Here is a 27,520-nt window from a genome sequence, read left to right as displayed (position 1 = left end):
TGTTTCAGGAACCGCTGTACGAAGTGGGTGGCGTTTGCCGTTTATCGTGTCTTACGGTGCTCAAGGTACGAATGTACGAATGGTGGGATTGCACAGCATCTGGGAAATGTCATTGTTAGGTTGGAGGGACAGCAAGTCAACGTGATACTACAAGTGCACTGCGTGCACTATCTTCATTGTCTCTCGGTCACTGCTCTGACGGTATTTGGGCCATTGTTCGTGAGGACGTGGTATTGCATTTGCCCTATGGCGACGCCGGAGTTTGTATCCGGCACGAAGAGTGTAAATCATCCCATCCCATTCATTGAGTCCGTCCGTAACGGAGGAGAGTCAAGGAACACCGAGTCACCCCGAAAAATCCGCTGAACCCAGTCATGCACACAAGTTTTCCATCTTCAACCCATCACGAGCTGCTTAGCGGGTCCTGGCCTGGACCTTGGGGGCGGCGCCCTTGGAGCCCTGCTTCGACTGGATCTTGCTGGCCTGGCCACGGGCACCGGCGGCGGCGCTCTTAGCCTTCTCAGCCTTCTTGGCCGACTCGGAAGCAGCCTTCTTCTCCTTGCCCTCCTTGACGGCGGCAGCGCGGGCGGCGGTGCGGGCCTCGGGGCGCTGGGAGCGGCGCTCCTTGATCACATCGAGCGAGGCACCAACGATAGCACGCTGGTGCTTGACGGTGCGGCGGGTGCGCTTCTTGGCAACCTCCTGGAGGGGGGTCAGTGACCTGACACCATGTCGAAAAGCACGTCGCGGGAAGTTCTCGTGCGACGGAGCGAGCATTTTCATGTCATCGCTGCGATCGCACGAGCGATCCTCCCGGACAGATAGCGTACCTCAGAGATACCCTTCTTGTGCATCCTCCTGTAGAGGGTGGTCCATGAGATCTTGCGAGGGTTCTTGCGCTGGAGGAACAGAGACTCGGTCTTGCCATTCTGGAAGCGGAAGATCTTGCTGTCACCACGGATGTAGAGCTTGCCCTGTACACAGTCAGCACTGCGCGTCTATTATGCCCGCGGGCGCTACATGGCCCAGCTGCTCCCTTGCCCATGTCCTGTTTGTGCGGTGCGTGCGGGCGCGCGGCGGTTCGACATGGGCGCGGGCGGCAGCTGGGCGCGGCGGGACGCACCTTGCCAGGGTAGATCTTCTGGCCGGAGAAGGAGTCGTCGTAAGTACGCATATTGGCGGTGTTGGCGGTGACCTGTGGTTAGTTGTTCGGGACGTCTCGATGTTCGCGGCCACAATTTGCGTCGCTGCCCGTGTGGGAGGTGCGGACGCACTATTAGCCGAGCTTGGCACTGACGCATCACGAACACCGACACAGTCAGTGACCAACACCAACACCACCGCACTCGCCTGACGTGATTCAAATGTTCTCGATTTTGTATTAATCTATGCTATCAAGGCACACAACCTCTACAAATCTTTCAGTATCTCGGTGCTAGCCTGTCACGATGCCAGCGGCCACCCAGTCCTCATTCTCCACATACTCGCGCAAACTTGTAGTCGGCACATGTATGCCCATCTGCGAGGCCTCGTCAGCTTTGTCAAACGAATGTGCTCAAACCTATCACTTACTTTCTCCAAATCCCATATTTTCAGTGCATCCTCCTGGAACGCATTGTACGCATAGTCGGAGCTGAACTGGTACATCTCGCCAATTTCCTTTCCTGCTGGCCCTGGGATGTGTTTCTCTAGATCCTCGACGGTTGTTTGTTTGTAACTTGTCTTCACGCCAGTCAACTCGCCCCACTGTTTGATCCAATCAGGCCAGGTCAGCCACTCGCTGGTAGCCATGAGGCTTGAGTTGGGGGGCAGCTGCAGCAGTGCATTGGCCCATGCACCTGTGTCCTTTCGTGGGTCGAGGTGTGGGATCAGCATCTCCGGTGATGTTGGGAATTGCATCTGAATTGAGCCATCGGATTGCTTGTGATGTTAGCGAGCCATTTCTCTGAGATCTGATGCTATGTACACATCATCTCACCTTTGCGAACCACCGTCCTGGTAAGAATTGCCAGCTCGTGAAGAAGTATCCCGTGTGCAAGTAGCTCGTCTTCTTCGCTAACGCAGGATAATTCTCCTGTAGGTATTTCGGGAACACATCTGCTTTACTGTCGAAATGCCACAGCTCTTTGTATTTTCCTTTACTGCTCTCCCTCGCGCTGCACAGCGTGCTTGCAATAAGGCCCACGTTATCCAAGCTATCTAATTCGCGCGCAACAGCATCGACAATGTTCTTTCCTTGCTCGAACTCGAGCTCGTATGCGTACTGGCCGATGGATTTTCCCTGCGCTGCTGCTTGGGCGACATTGCTAGGATCGAAGAACGGTTTCCAGAAATCGGTCACGCTGAAGACCAAATTCGCGCCTTGGAACGCACCCTTGAGCGACTCTGGGTTATGGAGATTGGCTTGAATCATCTCAACCCCCTGCGCCGACAGTTCTTTTGATGCTGATGATCCTGCGTCGCGAGTAAGACCGCGAACGCGCCATTCTGGGTTTGTGAGGAAGGTACGGGCCACTGAACCACCTTGGTTGCCAGTGATGCCAACGACGACTATTAGTTTGGTCATGTCGAATTTTTCCCGAGTATGTCAGTACACTGTGTATGAGTTGATGGTCATGCAAGGCTAAAAAAAGAGGGATATACCGGTTCGTGGTTTTTATGCACAACCTCGACCTCGGGATCTCGGGCGATCCTTCGGAACAGGCCCCCCATGCGTGTCAGACGCGGGGACTCCCAACCAAGCTCGCGGACAGGACTATCTCGACCATGGCAAAAGCCAACCCTTTGAGAACTTTAGCATCCGTCACAATCAGAGAGACATTGGACCTATGCTGCCTTTGCAGTCCTCCAGTAGTTAGCCCTTCGGCGCGATCATTCACGAAGTCGAGAAATACTTCTTGTAATTGGTGAAGTGAAAGGTATCCCGAGACGACACCATTCACCGTCAACCCAAGATGACCTTTCACTCACAATATGTGGGTCATTGTATATCTATCGAGCTCTCAGACTTGATTCTAGCTCCAGCATCACCCGACTGATCTACTAAAACTCAAACTCCATAAGATCTGGATATCAGTATTCTGCCAGTCCTCGCGATGGCGGATCTTCTGCGGCTTCACACCCAAGACTTGACCGACATGATGGCTGAGCTAGAACGCAACGACAGTCAAGACTTTCAAACAGTGTATAATCTGGCAGCAGCTGGGAATGTCTACTCACTCAACGAGCAGGAGCTGGGTCCACTTCGCCGCAAGGGCACAGTCTTCTCCCGCAACAAATGGGCTTCACCAGTCCTCACCAATGACATCCCATTGGCAACCTTGCTGCATCCAAATCAGATCAGGCGCATCCTGATCAACGAAATTGGAACCGAGAACCCGTCTCACTTCTTTCCTTCTCGTGGCCACCCAGAGGACGACGGTAGGGCTATTGTGGAGTTACTCAACAACGTCGCCAATCCGCATTATAGCAAGCCAGGTTCGATCCTTCACATGCACTCTCCATCCTTTGAGCGGCTCTGCCAATACAAGACGGAGTGGCCGTCCGACGGCATGCTCGATGTGTCGGACGTTGCTATGGCTGTGACGCCAGCTACTGATGCTCAGGATATGGAGTACTGTGACAGGTATATCCTTTCCACACTGCTCTCCGGGAGCAAAGTCTGGCTCACGTATCCTCCTCTTGATGCCAATCTTGCAGCCTTGCAGGCAGAGTTCGAGGCTACCGTTGACAATGCCGCACGCCACACTCTCGATAATCTGAGCAGATTCCAGCATGGCATTGCTTTCACTCAGCGAGCAGGTCAGATTTTGGTACTGCCCCCATTTTGGATAGCCGTAAATCTGACCACTCAGACATCTGTTTCATGCGCATACCATATCGCAACAGCAGCGCTCTTCCCAGAGCGCATCAAAAACATCAACAGCTTCCTCGTGACTACTCAACTCTCGCCACAGGAAGCAGACTATGGACAGCAGCGTCTCGTCACGTTTGCCATCGAGTTCATCGAGCATCTCCGACTGGTGTTGGCGGACGACTTCCCACACTACAACAACAGCAAGGTTATCTTGGCCGTTTGTCGAGCGTACGACCAGCTTCGAGCTGGTCTTCGCCGCGTTCTTGATGCGATCGACGACAAGGCGGTCATGCGAGGCCTCGAGAACACATATCGAGTAGCGTGGCTCAGTTTCTTAGAGCAGAAGCGCAAGAAGATGTCTACTTGTCGACTGTGCAATCTCCGCACCCAGGACATGCCTGTCGGAGAGTTCCCGATGGATCGTCTCCGACAGCACTTCATTGACGTCCACTGTCTTCGTGGAGCGCCTCCTGTGCAGTCCAATGCGCACATGTAGCTTGTGCTTGGTGAACGGCTTGTGCCAGCTGACACTCAGCAAATTGGTTGAAACTTGCAAGGGTAACAACAGCAGTTTGGATATCACCACCATCACTCATCATGCTGGTGACGTATCGGAGGTTCTAGATGTCGGATCACCGTCCCAGGTAATGCAACGTGTACTTCGGGATCGCCCGTTGATGTGTGATGATCCGCAGCGATCCTTATCTGTCTAGTATTAAAAATGAAACTTACAAACTGCTCCGTTCCCCCTCCTCCAATCAACAGTAGAAATGTGATGCACGCGCTTGCTCAGACTCATGTTGCGAAAGTACACAGCTTCGGCGTTGCGCTTCCAATTAGGCAGGTATCAAATGCACGTGGGGAGGCGCTATGACATCACCCCTCATATGCCACGACCATACCGTGTCTTCCTACAACAACCACTTTTGTCAGGATCACTGCAATCACGATATTCGAATTTAATCATGGCTGAACCAGTAGTAAGATGATCCTATACATTTTATTCCAACCACTAGCTAACGTGATTCGCAGCAACAGAGGAAGAAGATTGAAGATATTCTTTCGAGCAATGAACATGAAGCTGTCAAGATAGATCAGATTGCCAAAGTACGAGGCTGGTTCCGCCCAGAGGAAAACAGCCCATTTTATCCGACGGTACTGAAGTACCTTGAAGGCGACATCGACATCGACACAGCAGCGTCTCAACTTTTTGAACAAATAGATCAGAAGATCATCGCTCGACAGCTTGATGATGTCAACTTCGTCGACTTCTGGTACTCTATCATTCATGCTGCAAAGCGGAAATCTTTCAATGGAGTTGACAATGTCGGCGAGCGCAAACCAAGTTTCCACGATAGAGTTACAGACCTGGTCACCGCTTTCCGCGACCACAAGATCAAGGACCATGAGGAGTACAACTACATCTACAGTTCACTCACCGATCTCAGCATGGCCTGTCGCGAGGTATTCAACGACACACCGCGACCATATGCCTCAGACCTCGAGATTGATGCTTGGGCAAACGTCAATTTGTTCTTCGCGCGTCTTACCGAGAAAGGCATTCAAGACTTGAGCCTCTTCGCCATCTGGAGCATGCGTGACGCACTTGAATACGAATGGGAAGATGATGTCGAAGGTACTGCGGCCCAGAAGTATAATGTCAACGTCCCTGCTGCCACGGCATGGATCTTCGGCATGGGCCGTGCTCTGTACACCAAAGAAGAGGACCTCACGCCCACAAACCAGGACGGGGGAAACCCTGCAGCGGGAGGCGCACTATGGAGGGGGAAGGCAGAGTTTAGCAAAGAGCGATGGGCCCTGTGGAAGGAGAGGCTGGCGGCTGTGAGCAAGCTCGAGGAAGTGTCAGAAAAAACGAAGAACATTACGAAAGATGCGCTCGAAGCCATGGAGAGGGCGGAGACTTTCAGTGCCAATGAGCACAGTGCTAATGCTGGATCGTAAGACGAGACAATGTATCCAACCTCGTCGAGATTGGAAATCGGTCGATAAGGCTGACGGCGTTTAGAAGCCGGTATGAATAACGATGTGGGACGAATCGCGTACGGAAGCCATTGAGGGGGTAGATGAAAGGTAAAATAGTGCACATATACTACGGAACCAGATCCCAGAAATCCACTCAAATGCTGTGCTGCAGGTATCAAACAACATATTACACGACTCAGTTTCGCGCTCCACCATACCCCGACTGCCCGTCCACAAATCCGTACAGTCTTCACCCCTCACGCACTCTTCCTCCCCGCAGCATACGTCCCCATCATAAACAACACCCCACTCCCCAACCCCAACCCGGCGCCCCCCAGTGCCGCTCTTGTAACACTCAGTGGTACGACACCCCTTCTTGCCGCCACCACGCCTCCCAGCGCACCCACACCCGTCGCTCCAATCGTCTCCCAGTCCGTCTGCACTTCCCCCTTGTTCCCCAACAGCCTCCAACTGCGATCCTGCCACTCGACCTCCCCGCGGCCCCTCATCTGCGCCCACGTCATCGCCACGCCCGCAACGACGCCGACGACCGCGCCGCGCCCGGAGTTTAGCAGCGTGCGCGCGAGAATGCTACTGCTTGGGGGTTGCGCGCGCAGGCGCGAGACGAGGAGCGAGGCGCCGGTGTAGGGGACGGAGAGGAAGGAGAAGGCCATTGCTGAGGCGCGGATCACGTGCAGGTACAGGATGGCGTGGGCGTTGGGTTGGTCTTCGGCGTATTGGGGGTGCGGGAAGAGGGATGTCATCGTGGGCGATTGTAGGTGGTTTCCTCGATTGAGTCTTTTATTATTGCGTGGTGTGTGAAGACTCTACTCCGGACGTTTTGGTGCTGGGTCGTACGGCACGAAGTAAGCAGTGGTCTGCGAATTGATGTAGGCAGAAGTGTGAGTTTTGAGCCGCGTGTGAGATAGGTGAGTGATTGTGTAGTCTACGAGTCTATGGCTTTTGTATGTACAGGCGCGCAACGAGCTGAGCGCTGAGCTGAGAGAACGAGACGCCGCCGGTGAAGCAGTTCGCCCGAATCAGTCAGCTATCGGAGTGGTATGAGCGAAGCTCGCGAAGGCTCATTGCAGCCTGGCGATACATTTCGGGCGGCCTTGCCAATCAAACGGCGAGGATTCTTCAGCACGGCGCCTCAACGGCGCGTTAGGTCCGGTGCCTGGGCCACCGACAGCCGACTGCTCTCAGGTTTCGGGCTAGCAGCGGACTTCGTGCCCTACGGCCTTCCGCACTTACGCACGAAAGCATGTCGGCCCATCTCATATGTTTGCGTCTGGATGTGCTGCTGTCATTGGACAGCTCTTGCAGAAGGATGGACTTCTTAAATGCTAAACTGCGCTCCCTCGCGTTGATGGAGATGCGATCCATAAACCCAGAAAATGGCTCATGTATGACAGACATGCATAGCCCGAAGGCAAGCAAGAAAATCCTGTACTGTGCAGATGGTCGCACCTTCCCCATTGAACCGGCCGGTTCGTAAGACTCTCGCAGAACCCGCACCGCTGCCTTTTTGGAGATCCAAGCCCAGTAGATACTGTGATCTCCCAGCTTCTGATACCTGATCTTGATCTTGCAGATCTCCCACTAGCCATCCACAGCTCGACGCGTGTCACGCAGCCATCCGCGCGCAGGGCTGGCAAGGCTCAAGAGCTCAGAGGAGCCTCCCCACCGCTCCGCCACCCATGAATGGTTCTCCCAGCCCGGGGTGCGCGCGCCCAGCGCAAACCACAAACTGGGACGCAAGACATCTTGCCCTCTCACAGCCCCATGACGTCACACGTCCCGGCTCACTATAACAGCGACCAGAACTCACCCTAACACGCGCCAAAAATCACACTACCACTCCATACCAAAATAGCACGACCCGAGAACCAAATCATACACGCCGAAGTCGTCCTAGCTCCGCATCTCAACCCAGCTCAACACCCTACTCTTCGCCCGAAACCGCGGTCAAAGCACCGACTCCAGCCACCACGATGCCCATCGGCCAGCAAGAATCCGGCGTGACGTCCGGCGTCAAGTTCGTCACATCAACCATCGGCAACACAGTCGGCGGTGTCACAAACACCGTTGGAGGTGTTGTGGGCGCGCTGGGACGCGGTGTTGGCGAGACACTCGAGGGCGCGACGGGCAGTGCGGGAAGGCCTGTTGCGCGCGGGTTGGCAGATGCATCGACCAGTGTTGAGGATGGTGCGGCCAAGATCGCTGGAGGTGTGAAGAGGGCTGGTGAGGGCAAGTGAGGGGTGCCGGGAAGGGGGTTGGGATGGCATGTTTGTTTTGAGATACCAGATACCACTAAATTGATCGTTGTTGTACAAACATGTCAGGACTTGGTGTTACGTGTGTGCTCAACTCTTGGCTGGCTACCTTGTAGCTAGTAAGGAATCTGTGCGTTTGTGAGAAGATGATTGTCGAACATGGAGTCTTGCCTTGAAGTGGCATAACGTCAATTTGGAAACTGGTGTTGTCTATCCTGCACCCAAAAGCGTCAAAACGTATGCTGACCGGTTCCCAAGCCAACGGACTATGGGTCTCCCAGAGCAGAAACTCCATAGCAGCAGTCGCGGTCGTGGTAGTTCTGGCATTTCCATTCAGCATCAACGTCGGCGTGATGAAGATGAAACTTGCGCCATTCTTCCAATCCGCCTGAATACATACCAGTAGCCTAGTGCAAGTACACAACATTAATCGTTTCTCTTGAAGATGCTAGTCATCGTGGTCTTGATATTGCCGGCGACGTAGCTTGTGTCCAAGATTTCCGTTTCGAACGTGACGATAGCACAGTCTAGAGCATTTTCAACTATGTGTAGAATGGCTTGTTCACAGGGTCGAGTCTACTGGTGGTGCAGGAGCGTGGGTTGGTGCAGGTGTCATGTGCAATGGGTGAGGCACTCGTCAAGCCCGTGAAAGCGATGAATGAGAGGCCGAAGAACATCGTGGTTTGGATAGCGATCATCTGTGGCTTCAGCTGCTGGTTTTGAGGTCTTTCTGTTGTTGATTATCTGTGTTACTCTTCGATTCTTAATTCGGCCGACTAGATCGTAAGAGATTGTCTTGCTCATGAAACCCATCGCTTGTCGACTTCAGTCGGCAAATTGTTCAATTCATTTCGAAGAACTGATTTCGAAAGAAAGCCATTCAGAGAGGTAAAAGATTGGTGAAAAGTGTGGTCGATCCCTCGTCAACTGCAAAGAAAGTAAGTTCTCTATGTCGTGCAGACGGACACTGCGATTTGAGGTTGTTCCTACATAAACAAACCGTACTTCAAACAGTCTATTCATCTCGGAATTAATGTACGACAACAACGAAACACTGTAGCAGATGGCCTCTACTTTGGTGGTACAATGAAGACGTTCGCATTACCTGATTCAGCCGAACGCATCTGGCACGGAGATGCGCATTCTGCAGAGCACCCAGATGAAACAGGTCCGATCTTCGAAATGCAAAATTTCGCTCAGCGGCCCCAGCAATTCCGTGTCCTCGGGTTGTTTGCGGTCGCCATGTGTCTGCCCAAATTTGGTCGCGGGTACCTGGTACTCAGGAACAGACCAGTCCGTTTAGACAGCGATGGCATTGTCTTGACGTTGTTGTTGAGCGTTTTGTTGACGGGTCGAACCGACTTTTGCCTAACAACGGCAACCCGGCATTCCTTGATAGAAGCCAATGCCTGTTGAAAGCTTAGCCGTTGATCGACTCAAGATCTTGAAAGCTGGATATTGGTTGTGCCGCTGCAATCGGATTGATGGGATTGGTACAAATATCAAAAAAGCACACCGACCACTACCCTCGCAACACCCAGGCCAGAGAATTGACATTATCGGGTACTGAGATACCGTTTGCCAATGCTGGAGACGGCTGATAGTCTGGGGAAGGAGCATTCGATGAAGCCTAGACCCAATGAAACCAGAAGTAAGCGCAGTGGCGGGAAAGCGGTACGAGCGGATAAGCTCACAGACGAAGCTTGCACGTCATCGCCTATCACAAGTGCTCGGCGTGCAGGACAAAGATCTGCCCTTGCTTCTGCCATCGCGACGAAGCAGATGTGGTGTTTCAGCGCGCAATTCAGGGTGCACTGTCTGCAGTAGGGATCTACCTTGTCATCTCCCTTCAGCATTACCCTTTCCGGTCAACCACGAGACCCATCGCCGTATCGATAGCGACAGGCCGCGCCAGCACTCAAGCGTCGACAAGCGTCTCCGAAGCGTCTCAACGAGTGCAAGTGAAAGCGGGCGAGAGCGAGATGGCTGAGCGACAGCCACATCTTACCCCACACATTTCAGCGCCAGTCGGGTTAGTGCGCCCAGCGTCGCGGCTAATCGACGTCCCACTCGAGTCCCGATAGTCCTGACATCACTTCAGTCCACACAGAGTGCGCGTCCTTCGGGATTTCCGTCAGGACAACTTTTCTTTGTCATTAACTGTCACCCAACGAATTTCCAGGCGAATTGTCTTGCTCCAATAATCTGGGCAGGCATGCTAGGGTTTCACAATATACAGATGCCAAACCATCTTCCAGCGAATTGCTGCAGGAAGGGTCTGCTGAGGACTGCAGATATGCAAGCGAGACAAACAGATCCAGCGCCAACATGCCGGGAAGGGCGCATTAGCGGACGGTCTTTTACTGTTCACGGTTGTCCACCATGGACGCCTTAGCCACTCGTGCATTTGACTGCTGACAGTCTGCCCGCGGCTTGTCCATGACACCATGATAGCACAATGATATTCACAAGGCTGGCAACCGGCGAGGTTGGAACAAGCACCTTACCTCAAATATGCGAACGCTGGGACACAGCTCGGCTAGTATGCCCACGGCCAAGCAAAGTCAAGAGGCGGGATATGGCCTTTTCGCATGCATTTCTGCCACAGCCGAGAGGTGGTGGGCTGGAAGGAGGGGTTCTGTTCATCCGATCCAATGGTGCCGAGGCGGCTCCACTATAGCTGTCTGTCCAAAGTTTGGTTTGCGGCGAACCACCTCCAGCCTTCCTGCGCGAGCGTCAGGCTAGCGATTTGCATTGACGCGTTCAGTAGATCCAGTGGCTGACTCTGACAACGCCGATCCACAGTAAAATGCTGAATTGAGTAGGTCGTACACTAACTCTGTCCGCTGGATGTTGGTATTTAGTTGTCTTACCTCCCAGTCGGTTGCGTCTCTTCACTCTCGTTGTCACGGTTACTGCTCAATTGTCGTTTGATTGATACCTCGTTCATCAATCTACTCTCGCTCTACTTAAAGTCGCTGTCGATCATCACTGTCGCTCAGTATCAAGTACCAAGTACACATTAATACCTCATCCATAATGAAGTCCTACATCGCTCTCGCTCTTGCGTCCACCGCATTGGCGCTTCCCCAGACATCTGGCTCCTCTGGGTGCGCTTCTTCAGCTTCTGGAACTTTCCAGATTCAGACTGTCATGAAGCCCAGCTCCAAGCGCGGCCTTGTGGAGCGCCAACTTGCTGGTGCCCTCACTCTGACCCTTGAGAATGGTATCTTGAAGGACCAGGCTGGCCGTCAGGGATACGTCGCTGCCAACGACCAGTAAGTTCGCTTCAGGCTATCGGAATAGAGGGGATACTGATCCAAGATAGGTTCCAGTTCGACGCCCCTGTTCAGGCCGGTGCTCTCGAGACTGAGGGTTTCGCTCTCTGCAGCAACAACTCTCTTGCTTTGACCTCTGGTCAACGTCCCTTCGGTGCTACCACCTTCTGGCAGTGCCTGTCTGGTGACTTCTACAACTTGTACGCCGACTCCCAAGGCATGCAGTGCCAGCAGATCTTCATCCAGGCCGTCAACCAGGGTTCCGGCTCTGCCTCCCAGATTAGCGATGGCCAGCCTCAGGCCACCACGCCTGCTGCGTCAGCTACCAACGCTGTCTCTCAGATTTCCGACGGTCAGCCGCAAGCAACCACCCCCGCTGCCTCCGTCTCCATGATCGTTTCTCAGATCTCCGACGGCCAGCCCCAGGCTACTACACCTGCCGCTTCGGCCCCAGCTGTCGTCTCTCAGATTTCTGATGGGCAGCCCCAAGCTGGCACACCGGCTCCCTCGGTCCCTGCCGTTGTCTCTCAGATCTCTGACGGTCAGCCCCAGGCCGGTACCCCTGCGCCCGCGGTCTCCAACGTCGTCTCCCAGATCTCCGATGGCCAGCCCCAGGCCGGTACCCCTGCGCCCTCGGTCTCCAACATCGTCTCCCAAATCTCCGATGGCCAGCCTCAGGCAGGTACCCCGGCACCATCTGTGTCCAACATTGTCTCCCAGATCTCCGATGGTCAGCCCCAGGCTCCCGTCGCCACTGCCAACACCACCGTCCCGCGTCCCAGCGCGAGCCAGCCCGCAGAGTTCACCGGCGCTGCCAACCTTGCCACCTTCGGCTCTGGCGCCGTTGCTGCCGGTCTGTTCGCTCTGTTCGCTCTTTTGTAAACACGTTATCCGTCTGTTGCGTCAGCATAGCGCGTCACTTCATGTGTTTGCGGTTTCCAGTTAGCATTTGATGAAAGTGGTTAATGTTCCCACTGACGACCTTCCTTAAGAATCATGTCGGCGCACGGTCATCGGTGTGATGAAACACTCCTTGGACTTGTACATATTCATTCATAGCATTGGTGTTTTGGTACCAATTGGAGGATTGAAAAGTGGATATGTAGCTTAGCTAGGCAGGGTTGGACTCGACGTTAATGGAAATCGATCGCATTGTTGTCGTCAACATCATCTCCCATAATTCTCACTGTGCTCAAAGCTTGTGGCTACATGCTTTTCATATCTGTTGTAAGTCCAACCCGTGGTTTGTCATTCGAGACGCTCCTGGTCCTTGACGAGTCTTGGCGCAAAAGAGGCCTGCTTGTTCCAGTCAATTTCTGGTCTACCCTCAGCACCTCGCCATCCTGTAGCGCACCTGAGCCTCAGATCTTTCTGCCTTAGCTCCCGTTGCACGAGCTAGTGCAATCACACCGGGAGTTTCCACCACAGGGTTCACACTGATGCAGGTACTAACAACCGCGTCTCCCCACCCACGCCCCGACTACACGTTCAGACAAACTTTACGCTTGGATTTCAGAGCCTTCCACAGGCCGCGGTATTTGTGTCGGAATAGACAGTCATGTCCTGCGATATGTGTTGCTCGCAGAAGACGCGCTCTGCAGTGACCACGATCATGCCAGTCAAAGACACCGCGACCTGTCACTTGACTCGATCAGTGTCCGCTGTAGACATAGGAACAGTGATACCAGCAGGTCTTGCACGATCCCCAGGCATCTCAACTGGGCCATCACACTCCACGATTCGGCGTTCATCAACAACCTGACTGTTCACGACTCGCCGGGCCCCATGCGGATCTCGGCTCGATCAACACGCACGTAGTAGTGGTGATGCGCGGCCACGGGGCGCTGCCGCCAGGGCTGCTCGTCGAATGGGTTTAGACGAGCCGGCAGGTATGCAGCGTGTGGTAGTAGTGAGCGGGCTGTTGTTGGGTTAGCTACTTCATGCTGGTATTGACGAAATATGGGAACGTACAAGCGCGGCGCCATCTGGATCGGCGGTAGATGGTGGGCCAGGCGAGGCTGACGGCGCAGCATATGACTGCTACGACGATGGCCGTTAGGCCTAGGATGGCTTCTGTGGACCAGGAGGTATTTGAGGGGTTGCTGTCTCGGGATTGAGGTGGAGTTGTTGTTGTTGGGAGGGCGTGGACAGGCGTGGAGAGGAGCATGAGGAGTATGGCGTGCTGGATGCTGGATGTTGAAAGCATGATGACTAGTGAGGCGAATGCTCGTAAGGTAGAAATAGACTGTAGAATCAACAACTAAGGCGACTTAGTCAAGGACAGTAGAGATGATTAGAATTAAAGAGACAGTGGCCGTGAGGGTCTTGAAGTCGCAATTATCTTGAGCTGTAGAGCATTATTGCAGCAGTCAGACGTATTTAAGTATCTCTCTTGAGGCACTGTCTGAATTCGTCGTCTGCTTTTTAAAATTACGTGTCGCCATTGTAGCATGTCAGGCGCGCTGCCGACTCGCAGCTGTATGAACCGACAAATCAGAATGCCAGCTCTCCGCCACATGAGGCGAAGCTGCGTGTTTCCCGCTGCGCTAATGATCTCCCGAAGTCGCGCTACGAATCTCACAGGAAATCAAAGCAGAAGGCAATGCTCACTTATGGCGATGCATCGAGCCAATAGATTTTGTTTGCAACAGGGATACCATTCATCTTGAGCTTGGATGTGATGCCTTCTCGCACGACCTTCCAATCCATGATTGCATCACAACGAGCTCCGACCCCATACTCGCCGGTCGCAGGCTTGAATGTGTATGCGAGGTCTAGCATGGTTCGCGCCAGCGTAGTCCAGGCCAGTAAGAAACGGCGCTAGCCAGCAGTACAATGCCAATCACGGACCGTCCCACGGCCCATGAATCGCGCAAAATCTTAGAGACGGGCAGTACTCGACTCAACGGCCAGCCGCTGCGGTGCACCGAATAGCGAGCGCCAGATGGTGTGGACGAGCGCCAGATGGTGCGGACGAGCAGCCTGATGTACCGGTGAAGATTGGCCTGATTCGTGTTCTTCTCATGCGCCTGCAACGAGTGAGCGCGGCGTTCCAGAACGCCAGCACGGCTCCAGCCTGATCGTCAAATCATTCGCCTCGGTGCGGCAAGAAAGTCAGAGAGACGCGGACGGAGGCAAGAGTTCGGTACAGTCGTTCATCCTGTATTGCTACTTAACGGTCATGTGAACCTCTCGGTCTGGTTCTGATGCCTATCTCGTCTCTTATGCCTGAGCATTCGTCTCTGTACGTCTAGGGCTCGTCTCTGTGTGTGCCAATGCACTGGTTCTCTCCATGCCAAAGCAGACGCCAGAAATGCGGTCCCATCCCGCTCCACCTCCAACCACAATCCAATCCATATATCTATATCCTGGGTATCAATACGAATAGTAGTCCACCACGCACCAGATGCAACACTGCATCCTCCTCTGCACACGGGCGCTCAGCGCTCGTTCAGGCGTTCACTGGACCCGCCTGCGCCGCCCCTCATAAACACCCTCCTGGTGCTGCCGGTCTTGCCTAGGTCGACGAAATCCTGGACCGGCCTCTTCGCCGCCGCCCGACTGGTGGAGCGGCTCGCGGAGCGACTTTCGCTTCTGCTCTTGCTCCTGCCTTCGCCTCTCTCGTCTTCTTTCATGGCTACGCCGAGGTTGCTGTTGCTGACTGTGCGTGCCTGCTTCATCATGCCTTCGATCCATTCCAGCTTGTCGCCGGTAAGTTCCACTTTCTTAGTCTTGGGGCCGGCGAGCCCGACTTCTGTCCCTTGCCAGGTCTTCTGGGAGTTGTTTGAAGGAGGGCTGGATTCTTCCTCTGCGATGGCGGGTGTCGAGTCGCGTTCGAACCTAGGCATGGGGGGAGGCGGCGACTCGGTCGAGATACCGAGTCCTGCGAGCTTGCTATCTGGTGTAGTGTTTGGTGTCTTACGGCCGCCTCCGCTGAAGCGGCGCGTTGTGCTCGTGGCACTTCCAGGTCTTGTGGGTGCAATGTCCGAGCTTTGTACCTCAAGACCGAGGACTTCGAATTTGCCTTCGCTTGCTGTGCGACGACCGTGGTGCTCAGCATACTGGCGCAGGTACTCGCCCAGATCAGACCAGCCGCCACCAACTCGGACCATAACGCGTTCGCCGTTCTCACCGACCCTGCGGATGAATAGCTTGATGGGCTGGTCTTTGCCAGGCTGTGTGAGGTGGTACAGCTTGATATCGTTGTCAGGTCTTGCGTTTGCAGATTTGCGTCCTGCTCCGGGATTAGCACTCTCAAACTCATTCTTGACGGGCGACAAAGTAAGTTGGGGAGTTCTCAGGCCACTCGCTGAGCGAGCAGCACGTAGATATCCCCTACTACCTTTGTGGCCAACGCCGCGAGATGATTTGATTTCGGGTGCATCTGCCCCTGGTCCAGAGGTGAGGCGGATGTGCGCCGGAATTGTTGTTAGTATGTCCGATATCTTACGTTCGAGATCATCGACTGTGGCAGGCTTCTTGTCACTGAACTGTGTTGGTGGCCATGGCGCGCTCTCGACTTTGGGAAAAGCCGCGCCCTTTGCTGGTCGACGTTTCGACATGGCCGCGTTGAGTTCGGGCCGGGGAGCTCGGATAGCACGGTTCCCAGCAGTGCGAGCAGTGGGTGATTCCTCGACAGCACTTACGGGACTCGAGTCGAAAGAGGTGCTGGACGAGACAGAGCTCGTGCTTAGGCGGCGCGAACGGGGGGTCTGCGGTGCTTCGCCATCCGTGCCGTCTGTAGAGTTGAGGACCGGAGATTGTTCGAACGATTTAGGGTCAAACTTTTGCACGAAATCTGTAGGACTGCCATCCTCGTAAATTGGAATGTGGGACAGGCTTTCGTAGCTGGCGACCACGCGCACGGCGCCTGGGCTCTCTTCTTCTTGGTTGTGTACGACAGTATCACCTTCATCAAACTCGTAGTCGCCATCAGTGGATGGTGATGCGGTCTCAAAGCTGATCTTCTGAAGAGGTGTGCCTGTGAATGGTTGTGCATGGTCGCCTGGACCCTCAGGGCTGACAGGGTTGACGACAATAGTCGGGTGTGCATACGAAGAGCTCTCTTCGAGCGGCGGGCTCGTTGCGATAGGTGAATCCTGCGGCACACCTTCGAGAGCCGGCTCGTCTGATGCTGCAATTGGCGTGGGGCTTGCGGTGTCGTCAAGTGTATCGACTGAATCGATAGCTGCTGAGTGCGATTGCAAGTTGCCCTCGACGATCTTGAGCTGAGGCAATTGAGGCTCTGTCGAGAGTTGAATTACGCGTTTATCGATAGGCAAGAGTGACGTTCGTGGGGAGGTGAGTGTTTCGGAATGCACTTCTGGTTTCTGCTTGATCTGCGACTCCCCTTGCTTCTCATGACTCGATTGCCGACGCACGTCAAACTCGATCACTCTTCGTGTAGACTCCGGCATCCATCGACCATAATCAACCTCCAAAGTCTCAAACACATCGATCCAGCGGTCGGGCAGGCAGTCGTCGCGACCTTCCAAAGTATCCAACATTCTATCGAGACGTTGTCCCAGGTCACTGACTTTGGTCCGCAGTACGCCCGATATGGTGTCAACAGCCTCCTTCCATTGACTGAAGGCGACATCTGATGTGTCTTTCGGTGGCTCAAGGGCGTCCCAGCCGAGGCTCATAGCCTTCTGGGCCTGTTTGAGATCATCGAGGTAGCGAGGAGCGGAACGGAGAACGGAGACTCGTGCAGTCCACGTGTTGAGGCGGTCCTTGAGCTGGGCGTGGTGGGGAAGGGCGGAGAGCAGCGTTTGCGTAATCAGAAAGGAGAAGTCGTCCATTGGCCGATAGCTGGAGCGATTGGTGCCAAAGGCGGAGCCGGGACGCGACCTGCCCTGAGGGTGCATGTCCAGCACATACTCCTTGAGCTCGTCCACGTCCAGCGTCAACAGCTCCTCGCTCATGTCGTCCAACCGTGCCTCATGTTGGTCCAGCTCGGCCGATAGGAGCGAGCCGAGGTACTGCAGCGGTGCCAACGCATCTGCACCCACAACGTGCTCCGCAATATGGCCTTCTAGACTGCGGCGACGCTTCTCCTGATCCTCCTCGCTCGGCTGCTCGAAGCCGCCGGTCCAGCCCCATTGCTCGATTTCAGCGCACCAGCTCTTCAGGCGCTGTGCAGCCTTGGCGACACGTGTGCCGAGATCGCGCTCGGCGGCGGTGAGGCTGTCGATGCACGCAAAGATCTTGTATTCGTCGCGTGTCGTGTCGAACGGCACAGGCTCTTCGGCGAAGGCGCGCAGGGTGGTTTCGGGGGAGAGGTCGCGGAGGTAGCTCTCTTCAGAGCTACCGAGCATGCGTCCTCTGCGGGTTCCGGGCGACATCATTGGCGATGGGACGCGTCGCGGCGTCAGGGGCGGTGCCAGTCGCATCGGCGACGCAAAGGCAGCCATGGTAAGGAGCGTGGGTGGGAAGGAGCGGCGCGGACATGTATAAGGAGCGGAAATGCCGGGACAGCGACAAAGGAGTACTTAAAAACTGCGACGTCGCAAAGCCGTGGTGTGCTGGCGCTGTCTGTGCAATGCTGGTGTTTGATGACGCCCTCTGTTCCTTGTCCTTAGCAACGGCGCTGCATCTGCAGCTTGGGGTTGTTTGTTACGCAGCAGCCCAGCCCGCGACCACTCTGAGCGCTTGACGAACGCCTTATGCAGCTATGGGCACCTTCTCCATACGTCTAGGCCCAAAAGGTCCTGGCGCCGGTCTAATCCTCCGTGCCTGACATTGGCGGCTGAACTTTGCTCCTCTTCAACTCCACTGCAAGGCGATAACAGCCTCACCAACAGCTGCATCGCAGAATTGCTCCATGTCTCTGGTTGCGTCTGGTCTCAGTCGGAGAAAAAAGTTGAAACGGGACCCCTGCACCGCTCTGCCGATCACCTCCCCGCACTGGAAGCCTTAGCCGTTACTGTTACCGCTAGATTCTGCTATCCCCTCGCGTCACGTTATGAGAGCCAAGGTCGCACTCGCAACAGTGGGGGACGTGGAAGGGCACGGAAGCAGGCGGTTGACCCTCCTCGGCTTACCGAAAAGCTCCTTGCTCCTTGTGCCCCACTGCACGACACCGTCATCGTCCATCGCCAAGCAGCTATCAAGCTCACCCCGCGCTGGTATCTCTCCTACCTTCCTTAAGCAGCTTGAAGCTTACCCAAGCTATTCTACGATTGCGCAGAAGCTCTGCGGCTTCATGCTTGGAAATGCCGCCATGACATCTATCCCGTCGGTCTTGCCATGGTAGAACCGGCTCCGATGTCGTCGACGTTATCAGAGCCCTAAAATCAGGTTGCGATTGACTATTGTTGGCTCTATAAAAGCGGAATGACCGGCTATGTTGTGCAGCCCGCCATCGTGAGATCCTTTCAGGTTCAACATGCGTGCATCACTCTTCTTGCTCGCCGCCATTGGTGCAGAAGCCTGTCAGCGTGAGCGTGTACTCAAGCGCCATGCTCATAGCCATGTCAAGAGACAAACATCCTTTCCTCCAGTCTTAGACGCCAATGAGCAGATTCTACTCAATTCATTTGATAATACCTCTATATCCACATGGTCGTATTACTACACCCATGGCGACCATATCGCTGGAAGAAATGAGTCAATGGCACAGTGGACTGCCGACAAGTGGAGCGAGTATGGCTTTACATCCAGGCTGGATGAGTACTGTGAGTCTTCATCTTTATATCCGCGTCTGCTTTCCCTTGACTTGATATGAACGCGCGTTCTGAACCCCATCGTAACGACTGAGACACTGACTTTGCTTAGACGTCTTTCTCAACTACCCGGTCTCGCATTCGCTTGTCTTGACCTACCCCAATGGTAGTACCTACACTCCCACGCTCGAGGAAGCAGTGCTTGAAGAAGACCCAACCACAAGCTATCCAGACAGCATCTCTACCTTCCACGGCTACTCTTTCACCGGAAACGCGTCTGCAGAATACGTTTATGTTGGAAGAGGCCAGCAGGTCGATTTCGACCGCCTACAGGCACTCGGTGTTGAACTGGAGGGCAAGATTGCACTTGCCAAGTATGGTGGCCCTTTCCGAGGTCTCAAGGTCAAGAATGCGCAAGACCATGGCATGATTGGTGCTGTCATCTTCACCGATCCAGGTGACGATGGCAACATGACTGAGGCCAAGGGACAGATAGCATACCCAAATGGACCAGCAAGACATCCCAGCACAGTTCAAAGAGGTAGCGTTCAATTTCTGAGCACGTATCCTGGCGACCCCACGACCCCTGGTTATGTATCAAAGGAAGATTCTCCAAGAACTGATCGTAGCCTCATTACGCCTCAGATTCCATCCTTGCCAATCTCATGGGCGGAGGCACAGCCACTGCTACAAGCATTGAATGGCTTCGGCCCATTGAGTGCCGAAATCAACCGCACTGGGTGGGTAGGCGCCATCCCTGGCGTCAACTACAGCTCTGGGGCTGGCTCAGGTGCTACTCTTGACATGAGCAATGTTATGAATGACACATACGGATCCATCTGGAATGCCATCGGAGTCATCAACGGCACACTCGAGGATGAAGTAGTCATCGTAGGCAACCATCGCGATGCGTGGATTATTGGAGGCGCAGCTGATCCCAACTCCGGATCTGCTGTTCTGATCGAACTTGCCAAGGCCTTCGGTGAGCTTGCAAAGACAGGCTGGAAACCAGCTCGCACCATTGTACTGTGCAGCTGGGACGCCGAAGAGTACGGACTCGTTGGAAGGTACGCATCACCTATACTTGAGCGCAGGGGTCTTTGCTAACACTCTAGCAGTACTGAATGGATGGAGGAGTATATTCCGTGGCTGAAAGGTGCTGCAGTTTCTTACCTGAACATCGATGTTGCAGTTTCTGGCCCCAACCCAGACATCTCGGCAACACCAGATCTGCACGCTATCGGCACCGATCTCATGAAGAAGGTTATATATCCCTACCGCGGCAGCAGCAACCAGACGTTGTATGATGTTTGGTCGCAAGTTGACGGAACCATTGGTGTACTTGGCAGCGGCAGTGACTACACTGCTTTCCTCCACCGAGGTATCGCGGCAATTGATATGGGCGCTGGCGGCGGACCGAACGACCCCGTATATCCATACCACTCCAACTACGACTCGTACCACTGGATGGCAACCTTCGGAGACCCAGGCTTCCACACTCACAAGGCCATGGGCCAGTACCTGACACTTCTTCTGTACCACATGGTCAACGACCCTGTGGTCCCTCTGCAGCCTGCTGATTATGTTGAGGAGCTCAACACTTACCTCGAAGCACTGGAAACCACCATTGCCTCTGCCAATGCAACGCTCGATCTCTCAGCTCTTGTCGACGCCATCTCGACTTTTGGAACGTCCGCACAGCAATTCAACGACCTCCGTGACCAAGCCGTCGCAGCCAACGACACCGCTCTGATCACCGTCCAGAACCACAAGGCACGCGACTTCTCTCGTGGCTTCACTTCCCAAGGTGGCTTGCCCACCAGGGAGTTTTACCAGCACACGATCTTCGCGCCTGGCCGTGATACTGGATATGCTCCTGTTACCTTCCCAGGTATCACTGAAAGTATCACGTTTGACGACGATATTGAATTGGCGCAGGAGTGGGTCGAGAAGACCAGCGCTGCAATCCTGGTCGCTGCTGCAATCCTGAAGACCTAAAGGGTCAGTTTTTGTAGGGGCGGCGTACGTGTAGAGGTTCGACGAAGGTATTCCACGTCGAGACTTGACGCGCGTAATGCAGACGCAACAGTAATCGTAGTCTATATAATGAGAACATGAGTCAATGAAGTAACGGTGGTTTGACATGAATCGCCACACACCAACGTCCTGCACCCAGGCTCGTCCTGTAGAGTCTAACCCATTCTCTTTGCAGCTAGTAAGCTGCAAAACTACTACTGAATGACTCCGTTCGAGCGCATGCCATCCAACGAGAAAGAGTCCAGATGAGATTATCAATCCTCCTTGCCTGACACTGCATCTTGCGCGATAGCTGGTCGGACGTGTCTGGGTACAGTATGACATGCGCAATACAGACGCGACAGTCATCTCAATCTATACAGTGAGACTACGAATCAATGTGTTTTGATATGAACCGCATGGATCTACGTAATCTTCACATGACGCCATTCCCAACCCAGCTAGAGCACCTGCCGAAATCCCTCCGGAAGTTGCGGGCCACGTCCTCACTCTCAGTACCGTCGTCAACAATGCAGCAAGGCCTCATCGCGCCTTTGTGCCAGCCTCAGGCGTCAATGTATCAGGGTGTTGTCTGAGTGTGTCAGAGTCAGCGGGATGGACCCACGGCTATGATGACAACCGACCCGCTCCCCTGCCGAGGACCCGAATACCTGTGAAATAATAGGCATCAAATGCCATTATTGGGACCGCGTTGCCGCGCAATTACACGCACGCGACATGTTCCCACTTCCGGACGTATCAGCTTGCAAGCGGCCCTGGCATCCCGGGGAAAGGCGAGGCGACGCAGTGCTTGTTTTGCCAGGCGTCGTCATGCTCCTTGCGCCTTAACCCGACTGAGACTGGGTTCGACGTGCGATATGTGAACAAACATGTCTCGAATTCCGTCCGGTTTTGCTGACAACCGGTTGTGTATTCTGACGCTGCTGTCTCGGACGATTCGTTGGTTCTTTACTGCCTTGTTGCTGCCTTTCGCTTTCGTCTGCATTTTCATCCCGTCCTACTCTGCGCCTCCACAAACATGAGGTTCTTGCCGAGACTCCTGCATACGGGTGCTGCGGCCACCATTCTCATCTTCCTGTACCTAGTATGGGTTCAGCACGATCATCTCGGGCACAGCATACATGAGGCATGGGAAGGCTCGGCGCACAGGGTCGTTGTCTTTGGCGACGACTGGTCTGACACTGGCAAATATCGAGTTTCTACACCATCGAGAGCCAATGTGCCTGTCCGAGATGCCGATCGTGGCGACATGTGGACAGAGACGCTGTGTAAAGAAGTGAGTCCGCGTACCGCACCCAGGTCCCATGGCCAGCCCGGCCACTTGGCAAGACGCAAGAACCTCTTCTTATGAGAGTGTATGCTCATAAGTGGAGTAACTCGGTCGTAGTTCTGCAGTTTGTAGGCTGCAATAGATATGAGTTGGATCCTACGAAGTGCCAAACGACCAGTCGGACGTGCCTGGGTGTAGGAGATGTCCATGATTTGCATTTACTGACACCATGCAGCTCGCTTGCGACTTCATCGACAACTTCGCTCGTTCCATGCCGCCACAGGAGGATGCTACGACGATAGGCTCACTCGTTGATTCAGACATCCGCGCCCAGGCTGTGCCTGTGACAGACAACAACAACAACACCCAGACCATGTTTGACTTCAAGACACAGATACAGCAATTTCTTGAGTATGAGAAGATAAAACATCGTCTGGGTGTCCCGGAGCGTTTGCGCAAAGTCGACGAGTGGACTGTTTTTACCGTTTCCTTCGGCCTCTGGGATTTGTTGGAGTATTCTTCTCTCGAGACGGAGTATGCGCTCAAGGCAATTGACAACAGCATGGAAGGACTGTTCGAGAATCTTGACCTGCTCGCGAAACATGTGGCGGCACCGATCAAGGTCGTCGTTCCCAAATTAGTGGATGTTACGTTTCTACCACGCGTCCAGTCGATGAAAGACATCAACAAAGAGCACTTCGCGGAGTACCAACACCAATTGGTGTTTCTCTGGACCTACTGGAACACTGTTTTATCACGAGCAGCAGCAAAGTGGGAGCACGGCGCGATCTTTATGCCTAACCCCAACAATCTGATCTTAGATCAAGTCCGCGCTAAACAGCTGTATTCCAAAAACCTATCTGATGCATCCGGCACGGGCAAACAAGCACCTCTCTTTGATTACGTAGAAGAGCCGTGCATAAAGTCGATAACGGATGACAATGCAAGGATACTGCAAGCAGCTGGAGTCCAGAAGTGTTCCAAGCACCTGTTCTGGTAAGTCTTTAGCGCGCACAAAAGCTTTGTCTCGGTCTGACGGTGACACAGGGACGACATACATCTTAGCGGGCCAGCGCATCGACTAATCGGAAAGGCAGCCGCAAGCCTGCTCCGCGGAAACCACACTGTCAACATTGGGGCAGTGCAGGGTTCTCATGGTGACAAGAAGGCTGCAGCAAAGGACATGCCGAGTTTCGCACTGAAATTCCCTCCGGGGTACTAGCGATTCGGCTGAACACAGCATCTTACTACCCAGCCAATCAGGGTTCAGTTGGAGGGGACGGTGTCCCACGAGGAAAGGATTACATCTCAGCCACAACAGTACCATGCAGGTTCCGAGACCAGGTTTGTGATGACTCGCGTAAGGTTGCGGCATTGTTGCCTCCTTGCATGGCTGGCTGCAGGAATGCACGAATGTCTGAGCAGCCAGCAGATCCTGTCTTGGCCGCTTCGGGTCGGGATGAGAACAAAGAACTCTCCCGTCGAAGGCGACACCCAATTTACCGTTTCGGGCTGGGACAATCAAATTACGGAGTCTACTGCGGATGACACTGAAAGGTTCAGTGCTCGCGACAGCGCCGCATAATGCTTCCATTCAGCATCACATACTTCGGTGTTTTCACGGACAATCTCTCCCTTCCTGTCAACCGGTACAATGAACTATTTTCTCAAAGAGTTCCATTAGTTCAGCCGCTTCGTCGTCTTCTGCAAAATGGCCAGCTGCGTGTTACCGCCAATCCGAACTTTATCCCCTCCTCCGCCTCCTGTTGCGACGTTCTTCAGCGTACCCAGGAGATACGTCAAGTCAAACATGCAAGTTGGCGAAGACAACCTGCACCCTTCGACGGAAGCCAGCAAGATCAGCCGAAATTTAAGGAAGAGCACTAGGGTTCAGATACCGAGGTCTGCACCTACCATTCAGCGCAACAAGGAAGAAGAGCAGCCGCCAACATCACCACGAGGTGCCAGGAAGGGGTTCTCATCTCTCGTAACCGATGACAATGCAGACAAATTGATGAGCGAGAGTCCGACGGACGTAAAGACTCCGGCGAGCACGGGGTCTACAGGATCCGGAGATCTCTCACCTCACGTCTGCCTGTGCCAGCCTGAACCGAAAATTCCCCGCCCAAGGAACGGTGAGTCTGTCGTTCTTTGTTCGCTGTCTCGGCCAATAGATCAGGGTGGTTGGTGGCACTGCCCATTTTGGACGCCCCCATTCGAGGACAAAGAAGTCGACTTCTTTGTTTGCGGCGCAATTTTGATCAGCCGCTGACTGCTTTCTAGCTTTTATCCTTTACCGACAACACCATCAGCAGAATATCATACGCCGCAACCCCGGATTGAACAATCCTGACATTTCCAAAATCATTGGTGAGCAGTGGAAAGCGGAGAGTGACGAGGAAAAAAAAGTTTGGCAGGACCTCGCTCAGGTTAGTCTCGAGTCTCCCTTGCTACATGTGTAGACTAACACGACACCTAGGAAGAAAAAGCCAGACATCACGAGCAGTATCCTGACTATCGATACCAACCTCGACGAATAAGTAAGCCTGGAGCGAGTGCCTCGAACCCCACCGGCCAACATACGACTGTGGATAAGTATCGCTGCCCAAGGTGTGGTGGTCGTAGTATCAAGACACCCACTAGCCCCTACCCTCCTGAAACTCAAGGCACACCCACTTTGCCGCCACCAAACACCTCAGAAGGTCTCACACCAACCACCCGCTATCTGCCCATGATGAGTAGCCTGTCGCTAGAATCACCAGTTGTTGCGCGTCGCGGCCCGGGCCCGTCAAGGCTCAGTAACATTCAAGTCCCGCCGTCTATCCGTGAGCATGAGATGTACAGCCCTCTCACACCAGGACAGAAGAGACGTCGATATGATTATGGACCTCCTCCGTCTGCCCGTAGGCCTGAAGGTCCTTACTATCCTCAGAGTGCAGCCCGTCGCGAGTCACTGCCGCCCATCCACGTGCGTGTGTCACCTCCGAATACTGCTGGCATGCATCCTCCCTCGGCTCGCACTCCTCGGGATGTACGCATGCCTCAGCACGAGCTGCCGCGTAAAGGGTCGTCGGCCTCTGACATGAACATTGTTGTTCCCCAACAGCACGATCAGAGCAGGAGCGTCGAAGCAATGGTTCTCAGCGTTCCCTACCAAGCCAGGATCAAACTGCTTGGCCGCATCTGTGGTCCGCTGAAAGAGCCGGGCCCAACCAGTCCCGCTGCACAGACTCGCGGCGCCATCATCGCCGTCGAGGGCGACGACCTGAAAGCCGTCCAAGACCTTGCCGAATGGCTGAATGACTTCCTTGCAAAGGACGATGAGTACACTTCGCGTCTTGCCGAGCCGCCGCGAAGCCCCGCCGACACCAAGCAAGAAGTCACGTTCGAAGAGTACCTCGACCTGATCAAAGAGTGGCACGGCAAGTCCAAGGAGATAACCCGCTACATCACCACCCCGTCCACCCCCTCCGACGCCCTCACCCCCCGAGACGACGTCTCGGACACCCCCTCGCGCAAAGAATCCGCCACTCCCCCGGACACCCCCCGCCCCTCCGCCTCCCCCAGCCTGACCCCCTCAACCCTGACCTCCGCCTCCGCGCCCGCCGCCCCCGCGCCCAAGAAACCTATCGTCGTACTCCCCACCTTCCAGCTCCACGCCTCCGTCGCCTACGCCTCCCGCATCCCCATCCAGGACGCGTACAGCCCCACGGACCACTGGCAGTGGATGGCGACGCTGTGGCGCGGCATCGTCGGCCCCGATCTCACGCTGTACGTCAAGTCGTACGAGCCCAAGGAGGCGCCGCCGGGGAAGATGGTGGAGCTGGATGATCAGGTGCGGTGCTTGACGGTGCTGAAGGCGCAGGGGAAGCCGTTTGCGGATGCGAGTTTACGGCGCGTGGGGTTTGAGGTGGGGGAGTGGGTGCGAGGGGTTGGGGCGAGGAAGGAGGGCTGAATGAGAGGAGAGGGGTGTAATGTGACGCAATGATGTGCGGTGTGGAGTGGAGTGGTACTGTGCAGTGTACTTGCGGCGTTCATGGCGGCGATATGGCAAGGGGGTCTCGGAGTTCGCTTCATGTGTCGATTTCGCAGCCGTCGAAACAAGGCTTGCGCGCATACATACACGGGCGGGCGTAGCGCTGTACTATACCAATGGCATTGCTGTCTCGCCCTATTCTATCCCCTCTCGTTTCCCATCTCCCCCCGACGGTCCAAGAAGACGCATCCCTCCCCCCGGCATCCGGCACGCCAGCAATCCCCCATCCACCCACAACACTCCACCGGCACGACAGCGCCTCCGCACCGTCCCGATCGCACCCCATCCGGCCCTTCTCGTCGCCCCATTCCCTCACGATCCCCCGATATCGACGGCGGTGGCGGTGGCGACCGCGACTGACCCACCACTCTCGGTGCCACGCCGGAGCTTTGTATTCTGTACTCGCCGCGCCCTGGCTCACCTTGACGGGCCCCGATAAGGCTATAGTGAGGGATTGGATGTCTGCTTCCGCGTTCCGTGCTCGCATGCACGCTTCCGCACTCTGCGATGCGCGATGTCGCCATATAGCGCGATGCGAGATGCTCTGCGATACGGCTTCACACAATGCACTGCACTGCACTGCACTGCACTGCGGTGTCGGGACACGGCGGCTCGCTGGGTCCGGCCGGTGGGTAAACAGCGCGGCGATCTCAGCACAGCCTGGGGGAGTTGCGCCGTTGGAGCGCCGTTAGGCGGCTGTTGGGGAGTGTGGAATTCTGACGGCGGGGCGAGGGGAGGTGTGCAGCGTTGTAGCGGTGGGTTGCTGGGGCGCTGGATTGTGAGGACGTGATGGGTGTTAGTTAGCACGTAGTGAGTATTGGGACGCGGGATGGGGAGAATGGGGCGCTGCGCGATGAATGTGGGGTGGGTGCGTGGGCGGGTGTCGTGGAGTTGGATATGCATTTGGATATGCATTTTGCGTGCGGGCTACGGTGCGTTTGCGGGCTGGGGCTGCATTTTGCGGCTACATTGCGTGCCTGCGCGCTCAGTCACGGACGGGCGGGTGGAGCGGCGGCGAGCTTCCTGCTGCGTCGAGAGTCCTGCTGCGTCGAGCTTCCTGCTGCTTCGAGCTTCTTGCTGCGTCGAGCTTCTACTCCGTCGAGGGAGGACAATCAAGGCG

General features: G+C 54.9%; 12 protein-coding genes across 12 annotated transcripts; 7 read left to right on the top strand and 5 right to left on the bottom strand.

Annotated features, from left to right (window-relative positions):
• Nucleotides 1–90: 90 nt before the first annotated feature.
• Nucleotides 91–1,229, bottom strand: C7974DRAFT_400358 (ribosomal protein L24e-domain-containing protein). Its single transcript, XM_046142497.1, has 3 exons — nucleotides 1,124–1,229; nucleotides 831–974; nucleotides 91–702 (listed from the first exon to the last, which is right to left on the bottom strand). The coding sequence occupies exons 1-3, from the start codon at nucleotides 1,172–1,174 to the stop codon at nucleotides 415–417; spliced, it is 483 nt and encodes a 160-aa protein (XP_045993845.1). The 5' UTR covers nucleotides 1,175–1,229; the 3' UTR covers nucleotides 91–414.
• Nucleotides 1,230–1,354: 125 nt separating this feature from the next.
• Nucleotides 1,355–2,616, bottom strand: C7974DRAFT_400356 (uncharacterized protein). Its single transcript, XM_046142496.1, has 3 exons — nucleotides 1,979–2,616; nucleotides 1,573–1,920; nucleotides 1,355–1,519 (listed from the first exon to the last, which is right to left on the bottom strand). Exons 1-3 carry the CDS (start codon nucleotides 2,564–2,566, stop codon nucleotides 1,436–1,438), a joined length of 1,020 nt encoding a protein of 339 aa, XP_045993844.1. The 5' UTR covers nucleotides 2,567–2,616; the 3' UTR covers nucleotides 1,355–1,435.
• Nucleotide 2,617: 1 nt separating this feature from the next.
• C7974DRAFT_400355 (uncharacterized protein) lies at nucleotides 2,618–4,598 on the top strand. Its single transcript, XM_046142495.1, has one exon. It carries the CDS (start codon nucleotides 3,096–3,098, stop codon nucleotides 4,350–4,352), a length of 1,257 nt encoding a protein of 418 aa, XP_045993843.1. The 5' UTR covers nucleotides 2,618–3,095; the 3' UTR covers nucleotides 4,353–4,598.
• Nucleotides 4,599–4,821: 223 nt separating this feature from the next.
• C7974DRAFT_415920 (uncharacterized protein) lies at nucleotides 4,822–5,818 on the top strand (the record flags this gene model as incomplete). The annotated part of the gene is made up of 2 exons (XM_046143935.1): nucleotides 4,822–4,836; nucleotides 4,889–5,818. 2 exons carry the CDS (start codon nucleotides 4,822–4,824, stop codon nucleotides 5,816–5,818), a joined length of 945 nt encoding a protein of 314 aa, XP_045993842.1.
• Nucleotides 5,819–5,948: 130 nt separating this feature from the next.
• C7974DRAFT_400352 (uncharacterized protein) lies at nucleotides 5,949–6,887 on the bottom strand. The gene has a single exon (XM_046142494.1). The coding sequence runs from the start codon at nucleotides 6,601–6,603 to the stop codon at nucleotides 6,097–6,099; it is 507 nt and encodes a 168-aa protein (XP_045993841.1). The 5' UTR covers nucleotides 6,604–6,887; the 3' UTR covers nucleotides 5,949–6,096.
• A 946-nt stretch (nucleotides 6,888–7,833) lies between these two features.
• Nucleotides 7,834–8,507, top strand: C7974DRAFT_415918 (uncharacterized protein; the record flags this gene model as incomplete). Its single annotated transcript, XM_046143934.1, has 2 exons — nucleotides 7,834–8,083; nucleotides 8,374–8,507. 2 exons carry the CDS (start codon nucleotides 7,834–7,836, stop codon nucleotides 8,505–8,507), a joined length of 384 nt encoding a protein of 127 aa, XP_045993840.1.
• Nucleotides 8,508–11,017: 2,510 nt separating this feature from the next.
• On the top strand, nucleotides 11,018–12,439 carry C7974DRAFT_32105 (covalently-linked cell wall protein-like protein). Its single transcript, XM_046138783.1, has 2 exons — nucleotides 11,018–11,393; nucleotides 11,444–12,439. Exons 1-2 carry the CDS (start codon nucleotides 11,155–11,157, stop codon nucleotides 12,273–12,275), a joined length of 1,071 nt encoding a protein of 356 aa, XP_045993839.1. The 5' UTR covers nucleotides 11,018–11,154; the 3' UTR covers nucleotides 12,276–12,439.
• Nucleotides 12,440–13,159: 720 nt separating this feature from the next.
• On the bottom strand, nucleotides 13,160–13,794 carry C7974DRAFT_440850 (uncharacterized protein; the record flags this gene model as incomplete). The annotated part of the gene is made up of 2 exons (XM_046145343.1): nucleotides 13,365–13,794; nucleotides 13,160–13,311 (listed from the first exon to the last, which is right to left on the bottom strand). Exons 1-2 carry the CDS (start codon nucleotides 13,597–13,599, stop codon nucleotides 13,160–13,162), a joined length of 387 nt encoding a protein of 128 aa, XP_045993838.1. The 5' UTR covers nucleotides 13,600–13,794.
• Nucleotides 13,795–14,534: 740 nt separating this feature from the next.
• On the bottom strand, nucleotides 14,535–18,163 carry C7974DRAFT_400339 (uncharacterized protein). Its single transcript, XM_046142493.1, has one exon. It carries the CDS (start codon nucleotides 17,804–17,806, stop codon nucleotides 14,834–14,836), a length of 2,973 nt encoding a protein of 990 aa, XP_045993837.1. The 5' UTR covers nucleotides 17,807–18,163; the 3' UTR covers nucleotides 14,535–14,833.
• Nucleotides 18,164–18,780: 617 nt separating this feature from the next.
• C7974DRAFT_415914 (N-acetylated-alpha-linked acidic dipeptidase-like protein 2) lies at nucleotides 18,781–21,055 on the top strand (the record flags this gene model as incomplete). Its single annotated transcript, XM_046143933.1, has 3 exons — nucleotides 18,781–19,069; nucleotides 19,170–20,124; nucleotides 20,176–21,055. The coding sequence occupies 3 exons, from the start codon at nucleotides 18,781–18,783 to the stop codon at nucleotides 21,053–21,055; spliced, it is 2,124 nt and encodes a 707-aa protein (XP_045993836.1).
• Nucleotides 21,056–22,593: 1,538 nt separating this feature from the next.
• On the top strand, nucleotides 22,594–26,319 carry C7974DRAFT_317313 (uncharacterized protein; the record flags this gene model as incomplete). The annotated part of the gene is made up of 5 exons (XM_046138594.1): nucleotides 22,594–23,360; nucleotides 23,412–23,579; nucleotides 24,159–24,499; nucleotides 24,648–24,793; nucleotides 24,844–26,319. The coding sequence occupies 5 exons, from the start codon at nucleotides 22,594–22,596 to the stop codon at nucleotides 26,317–26,319; spliced, it is 2,898 nt and encodes a 965-aa protein (XP_045993835.1).
• A 99-nt stretch (nucleotides 26,320–26,418) lies between these two features.
• C7974DRAFT_31998 (uncharacterized protein) lies at nucleotides 26,419–27,195 on the top strand. Its single transcript, XM_046138731.1, has one exon. The coding sequence runs from the start codon at nucleotides 26,517–26,519 to the stop codon at nucleotides 27,090–27,092; it is 576 nt and encodes a 191-aa protein (XP_045993834.1). The 5' UTR covers nucleotides 26,419–26,516; the 3' UTR covers nucleotides 27,093–27,195.
• The last annotated feature ends 325 nt before the right edge of the window (nucleotides 27,196–27,520 follow it).

The sequence above is a fragment of the Boeremia exigua genome (assembly GCF_020726555.1).
Source record: "Boeremia exigua strain MPI-SDFR-AT-0100 chromosome Unknown C7974scaffold_10, whole genome shotgun sequence".
Lineage (NCBI taxonomy): Eukaryota > Fungi > Ascomycota > Dothideomycetes > Pleosporales > Didymellaceae > Boeremia > Boeremia exigua.
Note: the sequence above shows the minus strand (reverse complement) of the source record. Positions and strands in the feature narration are given on the sequence as shown.

What these genes read in the sequence shown, in the direction of transcription:
- C7974DRAFT_400358 (XM_046142497.1), bottom strand. Translation starts at nt 1,174, where the DNA reads ATGCGTACTTACGACGACTCCTTCTCCGGCCAGAAGATCTACCCTGGC. An exon ending in AGAAGATCTACCCTGGCAAG is followed by an intron (nt 975 to 1,123) that starts GTGCGTCCCGCC and finishes GACTGTGTACAG; the next exon opens with GGCAAGCTCTACATCCGTGG. An exon ending in ACAAGAAGGGTATCTCTGAG is followed by an intron (nt 703 to 830) that starts GTACGCTATCTG and finishes ACCCCCCTCCAG; the next exon opens with GAGGTTGCCAAGAAGCGCAC.
- C7974DRAFT_400356 (XM_046142496.1), bottom strand. Translation starts at nt 2,566, where the DNA reads ATGACCAAACTAATAGTCGTCGTTGGCATCACTGGCAACCAAGGTGGT. An exon ending in CAGGACGGTGGTTCGCAAAG is followed by an intron (nt 1,921 to 1,978) that starts GTGAGATGATGT and finishes TAACATCACAAG; the next exon opens with CAATCCGATGGCTCAATTCA. An exon ending in AAATATGGGATTTGGAGAAA is followed by an intron (nt 1,520 to 1,572) that starts GTAAGTGATAGG and finishes GAGGCCTCGCAG; the next exon opens with ATGGGCATACATGTGCCGAC.
- C7974DRAFT_400355 (XM_046142495.1), top strand. Translation starts at nt 3,096, where the DNA reads ATGGCGGATCTTCTGCGGCTTCACACCCAAGACTTGACCGACATGATG.
- C7974DRAFT_400352 (XM_046142494.1), bottom strand. Translation starts at nt 6,603, where the DNA reads ATGACATCCCTCTTCCCGCACCCCCAATACGCCGAAGACCAACCCAAC.
- C7974DRAFT_32105 (XM_046138783.1), top strand. Translation starts at nt 11,155, where the DNA reads ATGAAGTCCTACATCGCTCTCGCTCTTGCGTCCACCGCATTGGCGCTT. An exon ending in TACGTCGCTGCCAACGACCA is followed by an intron (nt 11,394 to 11,443) that starts GTAAGTTCGCTT and finishes GATCCAAGATAG; the next exon opens with GTTCCAGTTCGACGCCCCTG.
- C7974DRAFT_400339 (XM_046142493.1), bottom strand. Translation starts at nt 17,806, where the DNA reads ATGGCTGCCTTTGCGTCGCCGATGCGACTGGCACCGCCCCTGACGCCG.
- C7974DRAFT_31998 (XM_046138731.1), top strand. Translation starts at nt 26,517, where the DNA reads ATGGCATTGCTGTCTCGCCCTATTCTATCCCCTCTCGTTTCCCATCTC.